Consider the following 13,178-nt stretch of genomic DNA (forward strand, 5'->3'; position numbering starts at 1 on the left):
AAATGTAAAATGATGTACTAACTTAACATGTGCCTGGTATGTAAAGGAAATTGCACACTAAAGGAAAAATGTGTGTTACTATAAAAGTATGTAGCTTTTATGGCCATGCGAACGCAACTGTACATATGTATCAATGGGAAGTGCATGTTTGTGTGTGTGTGTGTCTGTGCGTGTGTGAGTGGTTGGAGATGTGGTATATAAACATGAGTGCTGTAAATGTGCCAGGTCCTTGGTCGATCTGTACAGTGTTTGTCAGCTAATTAGCAACATGAATTAGTGTAACAGCAGTTGGGGGAGCGCCTCACACGCAGAGAAAGGCTGATGGGAGCTGATGGGCGCAGCAGAGCGTCGTTGCTGGTGAGTGAAGAAGAGGAGGTGGGGGGGCGAGTGACAGCATCTAAACCACTGCTAATGAAGACGTCAGCTCACTAGCATAGAGTAGCTATCTTAGTCACAGGCGAGGCAGCCGTCAAAACTGGCATTATGGCGTGAATAAATTGCTCAGACAGCACAGAAGAATTGTCTGACATTCACATGCCAGTGCCGAGAACAAAAACATTTGTGCCTGTGAACACACAATTATCTCACTCCAGTAGGGATGGTGGTGTCCTGGTGGCATTGCACAGCTAGTCAAATGTGCAGAACTAAACTAAAGAAAACAGCAAATACTATCAGATTGGCTCTGTTTGTTTGATGGATATGTCTGATTTGAGCTGCACTTCATCTTAGTAGTTCCTGTGTGATTTGGGAAAGCAGGCAAATACAGTAATCCACAACAGCTGCAATATACTGGCTCAAAGCGACAAAAGCAACTGGAAATTCTTTATTAATTTACTGTTCAGGTTGTTCTAATGGTGCCAATGGTGTTATCATAACAATTTAAAGGCTACAGTAGGGAACATTTAATGTGCACCAGAGTTTCAAAGTGGAGTACATAATGGCAGAGAATGAGCATATATTGCTTGAGAAAAAAACTGTTCTAGTTCCCTTAAAGAGAAAAATGAAAATGGCTGCAACACATAAAGGGAGAAATGTATAAGGTAAAGTAAGGTAAAAAGAAAAAATAATAAGTGGCAGAGATGATAACTGTGTGAAAGTAAAATCACACAGACGTGTTGGAGTGTGGAGAAAGATTCAAAGACAGGCACTACCCAGTCTTATGCCAGACAGAAAAGCAAAACTCTCAGCAATCTCTTTCTTGGGCTCAAGCACTGCTCACACAGTTTGTACAAACAAGGTGCAGAGTGGTTAAAGTCAAACTCACCATGGTAATTTTCCCCTTACGACCCGTTGGGATTGTGGAGGCAAAACCCTGATGGGCGCTGGGTGTGAGGAAAGCCTCAAGTGCCAGAGGCTGATGTATTGGCTGATTAGCAGCTTGCGTGGCCTCTGCTGATAGAGTTCCCTGATAACTGCATAGCTGTATTTGTTGCCCTGCTGTGAGATACCAGTGAATGAATGCTGTGGAAGCAGCTGACATTTTCCTCTGCTCTCGTCCCTCAGCTAAGAGGACTCTTCTCTGCACAGGCTCTGTCACTATCAAGATCCGATCACGTCAAGCTGTACACAGATAGTGTTAAACCCGCTTAACTGTTGTTTTCTCATTTTCTCACCCAGGAAAGTTCACAACGACAACTTCAGCCACAAATCACAGCTGTGCTAAATTAAAAAGTCCTTCTCTTGCTGACATGTGAGACTTTATGCTACTTCTGTTTCCTTGGTGATACTTGATGCAAGCTGCCAAACAGACTCATGGTAACCCTCACTGTATTAGTTGCATAATCATCAGTTATTCACACTGGGCACATGTTGCTGTCACTGATGTTTCTTTGATATAAATACCAAATGATTTATTAAAGAGAATTTCTGGATGATTCTGGTATGAATGGTGACAGTTGTGATTATGACCAGAAGTAGCTGCAAGGCACCACAGGAAAGCAGCAGTCTCATAGCGAATGCCCTTGCAGTTCTATAAGGCAGCAGGCAGCACCAACGGTGCATTTGTTATCATTTTATCAGCTCTGAAAAGTATGTGGCATTTAATCCCCAAATTTCAAACTATTTCTCGTTTGTCAGTTGGATGGAAATGTCTTTGCTGTCTTGTTAAATAACTGCTGTCTCTCCAATTCTCTGTGGAGAATTGGAGAGACGGATGGACAGAGGGGAAATATGTTCAGTGAAGAGTCAGTTAAGATTCCTTATTTTAATCATGTGTCTACCAGTGGAATACAAAATAAATTAACAAAAAATAAATAAATGGAACAAAAATGCTAGTTTGCTTTCAGTTTGACACATGAATCAGTACATGCTCCATGGTGCTGTTATAATGAAATCTAAACTTGTCATCACTGTCACTATTTTTTGTCTGTCAGGGGAGGCACAGCATGCTGCAAATATGATTAAAGGTAGCGAGAGACAGCGTATGCACATACGCATGTAGACCGTCAGGCACACAAACATGAAAGACAAATGCATTCTGTACATATCGATAAAGCAGCTTTGGCGTGTTCATCTGTGCAGTTCCAGTATGTGAGAGTACAGCTGTGAAAGAAAAAAAAAAGGGAGCTCTGAGTTTGTTGAGAGCTCCCTTGACAGGGAGCAGAACAGGCTATTACTTCATATTGCACCATTTAAGCTGTTTTTATTTTGGACTCTCCAGCTCTTTCTACCAACCGGCTCCATCTCTGGGGATGACAATCAGGCCTCAACAAGAAAAGGCAGACAGCTCCTAACAGTTTAGAGAGTTGTATACAGTTTGTGTGTCTATATATTTGTGTGTTGAAGTGGGGTTGGATAAATGAGGTAATTCTCTCTCTCTCTCTCTCTCTCTCTCTGTTTGCGTGAAGAGGCCATGGCTGTCGCTCACACTGGGTTTGCTTCAACTTTTCTCAAATGTTCAAGGCAACAATGTGCAGTCTGAGGTGTCACTATCACACCTGACTTCTGGCCTCACCACCTGTATGTCTCTTTCCAAGTTTGTAGGGCATTTTTTTCATTTTTTTTTTTTTACTTGCTCACTAGGACCAAGAGACCCTATTTCAACAAATCAAAGCAGAGAAAGATTCTCAGATTGGGCGCTGCAATAACAAGCTCTGAAGCACTCTGACTCACACGTCTGTCTGTGAACCTGGCGACTTTTGCATTGTCTCTTTACTTCTGGGTAACAACAGCTCCCTCTAGTGCTGACAGATTATAAGACTGATGTGGAGAGACAGAAGACAGGGAGAGAGAGAGAGATAGAGAGAGTAAAACCATGTACCTCTTGGTTCGGCTGAGGACCAGAAGGCAGTTCTGTCAGGCCCGTGTCCTCTCCTTGTAAGAAAAGGAAATATCAAAGGCAAGACAGTGCCATGAGGGAACAGACAGGAGTTGAGGGTATAAGCAAAGAGATTCAGTGAGCTGAGGTGAGAGGAGGCAAAAAGTGCTTCAGAGAAGACTTTCAGATTTCAGGAGAGGTATTACATAATTTGTGTAGATGGTAGTTTGAGTGTCTCTTGCCCCTCGTGTCATCCCTTCCTCTGCCAGCACACATTATTCTCTTGTGCAGCAGAGGGTGTTTTAGGGCTAACTTTGATCACTTGTATGGTTTCCTGTGTTTTTATTTGTTTGTTTGTTTTTGAATGTGTGTGTGTGTGCGCGCGCGCGTGTGTGTGTGTGTGCTGATGTTGTTTGCCATATTCACTATCTCAGTTTAGTGTGTTACCACGCTGACATTTGCTGTTTTTCACTGATGGGAAGGTCTTGTCTTGCAGATATTTGGTCACAAAACTGAAAAATTTGACCTGATGATGGCGCTAAACAAGAAGACAAGGGATCACCAAAGTTATTGCAATTCAGTTTCTCCCAAATTCATGTCTCCCCCAAAGTAAATTTTCAAACAATCCAGCAGTTGAAACATTTTAGTGTGTACCACCATTGTGAACCTCAAGGTGGCACCCAAGGAAAAGTCAGGGGGATCGTACAAATTGGTGGATTCAACTCCTAGAAAAAAATTATTTTCTCTACATTATGTTAAGCCAACCTAATCTATTAAGTCTTGAGATAGTTCAGTTGATAAGTGGAAATTATTGACCTTCTGGTGGCATTTGATGAGGAGTCAGGAGATCTTTAAGGAAGAAATGGAATTGTAACATTAATGATGGCAAGGTGCCATTTAGGTGTGTCTGTAAACCAGACAGACAGCATGAACAGTGTCAGGGTCCTGGAGATGCAATTGCTTTCAGATAAGAAAACATTCTTTCACTTTCATTGCCCATAAACAGGTAGCTGTGGCATTAACCACAGACCTACAGAGTTTTGTTATCAGTGTGGTATATGTGTGTGTACTTACAACCTTGTTCTTGCTCCTGTAGTTCAATGAGCTGTAGTTCAAGATATTATAGGACAATGGTCGTAAAGTTTTCATAAATTTAGTCCATTCATGGCACATGAAGGACAGAGCGTCAAGTTAATGCCAAATCGGATCTGGAATGAGATCATAGCATTAGAGATAACCAGCTTAAAGCATCAAGCTACATGCTGGGAAACTGGGCACCAGAATGTCATCTGACACATATGAGTTTTTGAAAGAGAAGGATTATAGATGTAGTCTTATAAATCCCACTTTTCACTATGCACTGCATGCAACAGTATCATTTTTAAAACAAGGACCCATTTAATATGTTAATGCTAAGACTTTATCATGGTAAAGAGCATGGCAAGAGAGTTCTAGCGTGGCTGCTGCTGTACACGCTTGTCTATCCCCGCTACGTCTAGTCATTGTTGCATAGACACAAGCATTGATTTGCCTCCGAAATTCACAGTTTCTTTGTTTGCTCTGACAAGCATTGCCATGGAAACACAAGGGAGTGGAATTACAGTAAAGTTAAGGGGGTGGGGTGGGGGGGGGTGCTGGTCCACCAGACTGTGAAGGGCTGGTTTAATTCAAGACCAAAGACAGCGCTACATCATCTCTCTGGGGCAAACAGAACTGCAGCCTGCCTGAAAGTTCCTGCGTGTACTTTTAGTTTCTCACATCTTTCAGAAAACCACTGTCAGTTTTACCTTAAGTTGTACATATCTGGTATACACTCATCAGACAAAAGTCTTTCTCTGTATGCAAGTGTTCTGGTGTCTAGGCCTGTTTCCTCAAAAGTGGAAGCAAGAAATGGATTCTATTCTTGCTTCTTACACAGATGGGGTGTTAAACATTGATAGGGCTGATGCAGGGAGAAATGGAGAGACAGGGGAGAAAGAGGGAGAGAGAGACTACTTTGTTCTTCTTTAGTTTTGGTTTGATTACTCCAGTATCCAATTTTGTTGAGCAGGAACATCTTTTATAAGGCCGATGCTGCAATGTGGCAGAGATTCAAAACACCTCACATTCACATGCAAACAGACTATACAAGTGCTGTGCAGGTAGTGAGTGTTTGGACAGTGACACGTTCTGTTGTTTTGGCACAGTGGATTTTGTACGCAATGGCACCAGCAGACATTTAGTGTCTTACTGAGGGATGGTTGTTTATTTAGGACCACTGTCCTAAAACAGGGGGACTATGTCTGAAAAAGGCCATAATACCTAAAGTGTGCACTATGTCAATATGGATGTGAAAACCTTGAAAATCAGGAATTAAATTTCATAGTTACTGTTCAATTCCAAGCCCACTGTGATGGAACAGAGACAAAAAAAATTACAGTAAATGCAAAAACTCACATTCAGTTAAGCACACTAATGCACACACAGCCACCATGTCTGATTAGTGAAACTGTGCATCCAGAATCACATGTAAATAAAATGTGCTCATCATCCAAATCAACATGCAACCTTCAGCAAGACAAGAATCTAATGACAGAAAAAACACATTTTTTCTGTCATTAGAAGAAACTGAAACACAGTTTTTTTTTCTAATGACAGAAAAAACTGTGTTTCAAATCAACACTTCTCCTTCATGAATGTGACCTCTTTAAAAATTGTGTGTGTGTCTGCACAAATGCTGGCCATGCTCACATCAGCAGACTTTCAAAACCACAGTCACACAGTCATGTTCTTGCAGAACCACAGAGCACTTCCTGGTTGATTCATAGCTGCCTTACTTACAGAATAATATTTCAAATCTTGCCGCATTTCATGCATAAGTCCTCTCTCAGACACGCAAAGCTTTGACGTCTTCTCACCAAAGCTATAGAATCAAGCCGTCAAGTATGTTGCTACATAAAAAGGAAGCTGTCAGTCAGAGTATGTTGGTTTGTGGGTGTAAAGCCACAAAGTTGATCTGCTGCCTAGCTGAACTGTCCATCTCAAGGAAGATATAAGAGGCTGGTGATTATGCAAATACGTTTTAGCTGTAAAATGAAAAGTGCCTGTTTAATTTTAATGGTTTAATGAAATTCGTTATTTCACAAAGGCAAAATTATCCCAGCTGCACTGAGTAAAACATTTAAACTATTTTTTATGGAATATTATCAACAGATTTATTTAAACAAGAATGATTAAACTTTGAATAAAAAATATGTGAAGTGCATTTTTTAAAAAATTATAAAACATTATTGCATAAATTATGTGGCGCATAAAAAATAAGAGTGCATTTTTCCTCCTTAGCTCCTCTCTTCTGCTCTCCTCTCCTCTTCTGGCCAATGAGGTTTAATCATCTGCACTGGGTTTGGTGTTCAGAGGGTGGTCCTCTGCCCACAGAGATGGGCCTGACTTCTGTCCTCCAGAGCCTTTCCTCCTGCATATCTTCAGCACCAGCAGGAATATTACCAACAGTAAGAAGACAACAAAAGGTAGAAGAATTCCTATCCAGGTACCTGTCTTGCATTGTGCCTCAAAGACAGCTTCTCCTGCAAAAAGGGCAAAGAAATACATTACTTGTGTCCACACATGCACATAATTTCACATCATTTTCATCATTTGCTATTCATATTAATTTGTGAGGACCTTATGTATGGACATTAACAGTCAAATGTCCTGACTTTTCTGCTGTAATCTCCCTCCACCCATGAGGCAGAGATGGGAGCCACTATTCTACTTCACAGAAATACAGCCCAGTGTTTTCAGGGCCTGGCTTCAATACTGTAAGGCTGAACTGGTCGGGCAGGGGGTGGCCAAATCTTAGCTGATCATGCTTCCCAAACCTGTCTTGTAGGGTAGTGTTTTGGTAAGCTGTAAATATGGGGCGTTGTTTCTGTTTCCTTCTTCCAAAACCATGTGACCTGGAACTGAGATTCACTGCTGGATTGTTTGGTGATATAAGTGATATAACAGGGTAGTGAAGTCCTGGGATCTTCTCACGTTCATCTCCACTTCATTGATTTCAATGGACAGGTTGTTTTCTGTGAAAAAGCACACAGGTAGAAAGACACATTTTGTTCAACTTTAGTTTAATAATCAATGAGACTCTAAATTAAATTTGTAGGTACACAGATAGACAAGGAAAAAGTGAGGGAAAGGAGACAAAATGGAGATTAAATGGCTTTACAAAGGGCAGAGACAGAAAATGCATCTGTATCTGCTCTAAATGAGGCAGTAAAAGAAGAGCAAGTGGAGCTGCATTTAACAAAGAACAGAAACCATGAGGCACAAAACCACCAAGAGGACAAAAAGAAGTTTGAAAATAGAAGTACAACTTGATGAGAAGATTGATACCTCTCTCATCACTGTACAATTAAAATGAAGCTGCATCTGAGTTAGCCTAGGGGTTGTGCTCAGATAAGCTAATCAGCTTTACAATTACTGTACAGACAAGAAAGTGGTATCAATCTTCTCATCTAAGTCTTGGTAAGAAAATGAATGTTTCCAGAAAATATTCCTTTACGCACCCGTGCAAACAGTTGTCGTGATCGGGCCAGTGCTGTCTGATGCCTTTTGCTGCCAGTGATCTTCATGATCCAGCTCATATTGCTCCACCTGGCACTGGTAGGTCACACTATCCCCCTATATATTGTGAGGATGAAGCTGATCTGAGTGGGTCTAGAGAGACAAAGTCGCCTCTGCAGGCCTCTGAGGGCCTGGTTCTCTAGGTGCCTCAGCAGGCCCATGTGATCAAGGTCTATTAAAGGGACATTCACGACGGAAGAATTGTGTCCAGTGTAGAGCCAAGTGACTTTGTGAAAGAGATGATGCTACACTTGAGCTTGAGCTTGAGGGGGGGAGTCATGATGTGGGGGGTGGCCCTGGCGCAACAAGAGTGAGGCTTTGGACTTTGGACAGCCCAGAGATCGGTGGGTCACCGGTTTGATTCCTTGACCAAATGGATATGGATGAAGGAGACGTGCCCCCCCTGCCTCTGTGACCATGGCTGTGGTACCCCTGAGTGCCCCTGACCAATCCACCCCAGCATCTCTACATAACACAGTTCACTACATTCTATATGTTGTCTATCGCTTACACTTAAATATTTTTTTTGGACAAATGTTGCTAATTAGCCATATGGTTAATGAAATACGGAGAATTTTCTGGGAGCTACCTGAAGAGAAACTTACCAGACTCAATGACTGTTAGATTTGTGATTTTGGACACTTGCGAGAGCTGATACCAAGTACCACGAGGATCTTGTAGCCACTCCACCACCTCGCATATGTATAAGCCGCTGTCTGAGAGCTGAGCTTGCCGAATAGTCAACTCAAAACTAGGGCCCTTAGTGCGTCTCATGCTGATTCGTTGTCTGTTGCTCAGAGTCCCATATGTTTCTAGGGCGTCGCGGTCTGAGCTTACGATGGTCTTATTTTCTGCCGATTGCTGGTGAAACCAGGTGACAGCATAGCGAGTGGATGCAAAGTGTTTTGAAGTGACTGAGCAGTTTATTTGTACATCGGTGTTGATATTTCTTGTCAAGTTTGGGAAAGAAGTCAGAATGAGGTTGCTCTCTAGGAAAGACAGACAAAAGGTATATCACATGTGGTGAAAAACAAAGAGAAACAGAATGCACAGTGCAGCTTTCATCCAACATTTCTCCAAAGATGGCATGTAGCCATACAAATCTCAGTAGTACCTGGGTTCTGTACCATCACAGCCAGGTCGTTGGATGGATGCAGCTTCTTGTGCACATTCTCCAGGAAGACAGACGCCCTACACTGGTAAGTTCCTGCCTCTCTGTGGCTTGCACCATTTATAACCAGAGAGTAAATGACCTCGTTCTCTTTGTTTTGTACTTTCACCTGGTAGGCCTGCTGGTCTCCAGACCAGCTGATGTCACCATCAGAGTTCAGTGTCAGGATATTATCTATGATTTGGGCATCCCGCTGCAGGGTCCAAATCACTGTTGTTGGCACAAGAGATCCTCTGACCCGACACAATATCTCCACGTCGTCTCCAACAGTCACTCTGCTGTTGCGACTGATTAGATTCACTTTCACAAATGACTCTGTGTTGAGTCAGAGAGGAGAAGTTGGTGGTCAAACAAACATCATGCATTGATGAGTGTTCAAAAAAAAAAAAAAAAGAAAGGATGTGAGCAAAGGAAGTCTCTGAGTCTTCTCTCATATACTGATCACACATACTGTCTTACACACCATTTCTCAAAATAATTTCTTTCTTTGACACAGGAAAAGTCCACAGTCATCAAGATGTAAAATGACCTTTCATCCATTAAGTACAATATAAAGTACTTCTGTGTCACTTGTCTTTAAACTTTTAAACTTTAAGCGGTCTGAACACTTTTGAGAAGATCTGTTTTTCCATGCAAAATGCAAATTTATGCTGTGAGGTACTCCAAGTCTATACTGTGTCATGCTGCACAATTTATTCTACACAGACAGACAGAGACATATCTTACCTGTAGCAGCCACTGTCACAGTGGCACTTCCTGACTGGCTGTTGGTCTTGCTGTAGGCTTTCCATTCAGACACATCACACTGGTAGACACCTGAATCAGAGGTGGTGACCTCATCAAGCTCTAGGATAAAGGTGTCAGTTGCTGGACGTGTTGCCCGTACTTTGCGACTCATGAACTCCATCTCTATCTCCATAACACCCTTCTGACTTAGACTGATGATACTGGTAAACGCAGCTGTTGATGTGGATTTGTGTTGCCAGGTGATGGATACATCACCGTTAACCTCACCCACTTTACAGGTGAGTTTCAGCCTGTCACCTTCCTTAACATTCACATTGCGTTGCATTTCCACTGAGAGCCCACTTTCTGTCATAAGAAAAGAAAACATGCAGATGACATGAGTGTGTTAGAGAGGATAATAGAATAAAACATAATTTTATTAATATTAATAATAACCTTAAAGTCTGGGGTAAATGGAAATTGAACACACAATTTATGCTTCTATATTGTCTCAATCACCGTGGGCTTATCTGCTGACTGACCTGTGGCTGAGATGTTGATCAGCAGGGGGCTGGAATCCTTGGCTTCTCCCTGTGTAAAGGCGTCGTCCTGTCCTCTGTCCTGAGGCCATACCCTACATAAATATTCTCCCTGGTCCTCAGTTCTGACAGGTTGCAATATGAGACGGTAATCTCTGTCACTGATCCGGGCGGCCCTGAGCTCTCCTTCTTTTACTCGAGTACTGTACTCGGGGCCCACAGACAGAACGCCTGTAGGGCCAATGCGGGCCAGCTCAACATTTCCCCAGAGCCAAGCCACGGAAAAGAACCTTCCCGCCAGATTCTGTGTGTCTACATTGCAGGACAGTGACAGTTCCTGCCCCTCCTTTAGAGTTGTCTTCTCTGTTGAGATTCTCACCACCAATGACGAAGTGTCTGGCACTACCTCTACTCAAGGCAAAAAAACAGACAGTGAGAGAAGCCACAACAACTGCAAATAGGAATAGTGAAGATTAACATGTGAAGCTGTGCTCTTAAAACATATTATCAAATAAATGATAGCTGATTCTAACCTCTGGCTCTGACATTTAGGATAGTTTCCGTTGTATTCATCCTTGCGATAGAGTACCAGGAGCGGTCAGGATCTAGGATCCACTCCTGAGCCTGGCAGTAGATCCTACCTTGGTCCGACAGGTCCAGCTGAGCCATGTTTAGCCTGTATGTGGCCTCTCCCATTTTATCTAACCTTATGAGCCCAGCTTGGTAACGCCCTTCAAAGCCCCGGCCTGGCCCCAATGTGAAATCTCTGTCCAGAGAAATGATAGGCTGAGCATCTTGCTCACCGTCTCTATGTAGATACCAGGCAAAGGACAAATGGGTGTGCTGGATGGTGTTGCTGGAGGCTTGGCATGTTAAAGTGAGAGCATCACCCTCATTATAGCTCAGTGATGTGGAGACAGGTGACGAAACACTTAGGGAGTTCTCAAGCACTAAAGCACCATATCAGAGACAAAGACAAAGACATGACAGTCATACATTTTTACCATCTTACAATACAACAATGCAGTTAAATTGAAAAGTGGCTCTTAAACTGAAAAGCAGAATTGCGATTGATTACCTTTAACTATTGTCTTGGCAGTGTAGGTTCCAGCATAAGAACCTTCTGAGTTGATTACACTACACTCATATTCCCCTTCATCATCTTTCTGCAGACTCTGTATCTCAAAGAGGACTGAGTTTGAAGACACATGTGTCAGAGTAATTTCATTTCTCCTCACACGGTCTGCATACATAGCATAGCCAAAGCTCTGGTCTCCAGTGCTGATGATGTTGACCTCAAATGTTGGTTTTGCAGGCTTCGCAATACGGAATTCAAATTCTTTTCGAGTGCTGGAACTGGCAAAGCCGCTCACATTGCAGGAGATGGAGAGTGGATAGCCCAACACGCGATACAGTGGCCCAGCCTGTACTTCAGTGTGCACAATGGCTTCTCCTGAGTGAAACACAGACAAAACACAGATGCTGAAGTCAGTTGAACACTGCAACTTTAAGTGTCAATCATGTTTTATAAGGGTGCTACAGTTTCATTCAGCCAGAGTGTGGATATGTGAAACATAACTATATAGCTTACAAGCTGTACTATACAATACAAGAAATGTAAACCTTTTACAGCATATAGTATGAAGTATATATTCATTGTATGACTCCATGAGAACAGGTGCCTGCAAACAGTGGAAAAGGTCTGTTCCATGGCATTGATTTTCATCCAACATAAAGAAAACAATTATTGCAGCTTTTTCAGTTTCATGAAAATAATTGGCGAGTAATTTGTCTGTCTGTATCGGTAAAATTGTTATCACTGAGTTTAATCACATAAGTTTTTGCTAAATGCAGTTTTTTGAAATCATAACAAAAACAAATGAGAATTTTAGATGTGTCAGATACAGTGTTTCCTAATATACACAAATATGTCTTCTTGACCAAGGTACTTGGCTCTGCTTAGTACCTCTTTATTTCAAAATGGCTTTCACAAAATCTTTTGCTCTTTTGTAACAATAGCTTATATTTTACAAATAAAGTTCATTTATGTATATTCTACCCTCTTTGCAGTCAGTTACAGCTCAGCAGAATCCAATTCAGGAGGAATTCAGTGAACAACTTACCACAGTGCAGAAGCAGACCCAGACAGAAAAGCAAACTGGCACTCCAAAATGACCACAGGGAACACCTCATCTTGAACCTGCTGCAGAAGTAGCACAGTGTTCACACAGTAGAAGTTGTGACCAAGCCCTCAGTCAGTCTGTGTGAAAATCAGTGTATTTACAGAAGTATTAAAGTGGCTTACGTTTCACGTAGGTACACAAAGAGGAAGTCTGAAACATTTCCTGAATAGTTTTAATGCACATACAGTTTCAGCATGGTGTACTTGTAAAAATGTGCGCATACATGCAAGTGGCTTGTGGTGGACATGTGGTTAAAAAAAGAAAAAAGAAAAAAAAAAGACCCTAAAAACAGTTTTATTCCGCTAGCGATCTCCACTAGATGGGATTTGGATTAACTGTATGGTCTAAAAATAACAGCGCAGACATACATATGACACCATCGTCTCATGTCTGACGAAACCAGTTGGGCAAAATCACACCCTCAACAAACTGAGAAACGCTAATTTTACCTCAGCCACACCTAAAATAATGGGTAGTTAAATGAAACAGTGCGATGTGCGCTGTTGCAGGGATGATGGTGATCACGGTGATGTTCTCTATTGGCATCTTCGGCCCCCCGCTCCCTTCGGAAAGTTTTTGCCCTAAAACAACCTACACCAAACGTCTTCCCCCTCCTCCCGGTTTAATTTCAGTATAAAATACGTGTAATATTGTGGTTTCAAATATTTATTCAGTTGATTAACAACATAGGCCCTCCATAATCC

The 13,178-nt window shown here is 42.0% G+C and overlaps 1 protein-coding gene across 2 annotated transcripts; it reads right to left on the minus strand.

The window, feature by feature from the left end:
• Positions 1–6,509: 6,509 nt before the first annotated feature.
• Positions 6,510–12,615, minus strand: LOC121194870 (immunoglobulin superfamily member 3-like). Of its 2 annotated transcripts, XM_041057991.1 has the most exons (9): positions 12,597–12,615; positions 12,415–12,491; positions 11,370–11,744; positions 10,825–11,241; positions 10,295–10,699; positions 9,753–10,118; positions 8,970–9,341; positions 8,461–8,844; positions 6,510–6,819 (listed from the first exon to the last, which is right to left on the minus strand). In XM_041057991.1, the coding sequence occupies exons 2-9, from the start codon at positions 12,482–12,484 to the stop codon at positions 6,620–6,622; spliced, it is 2,589 nt and encodes an 862-aa protein (XP_040913925.1). In that variant the 5' UTR covers positions 12,485–12,491; positions 12,597–12,615; the 3' UTR covers positions 6,510–6,619. The 2 variants fall into 2 exon arrangements, with proteins under 2 accessions (XP_040913925.1, XP_040913926.1); XM_041057992.1 differs by lacking the exon at positions 12,597–12,615 and having other exon boundaries at positions 11,370–11,741; positions 12,415–12,565.
• Between the last annotated feature and the right edge of the window lie 563 nt (positions 12,616–13,178).

The sequence above is a fragment of the Toxotes jaculatrix genome, chromosome 15 (assembly GCF_017976425.1).
Source record: "Toxotes jaculatrix isolate fToxJac2 chromosome 15, fToxJac2.pri, whole genome shotgun sequence".
NCBI lineage: Eukaryota > Metazoa > Chordata > Actinopteri > Toxotidae > Toxotes > Toxotes jaculatrix.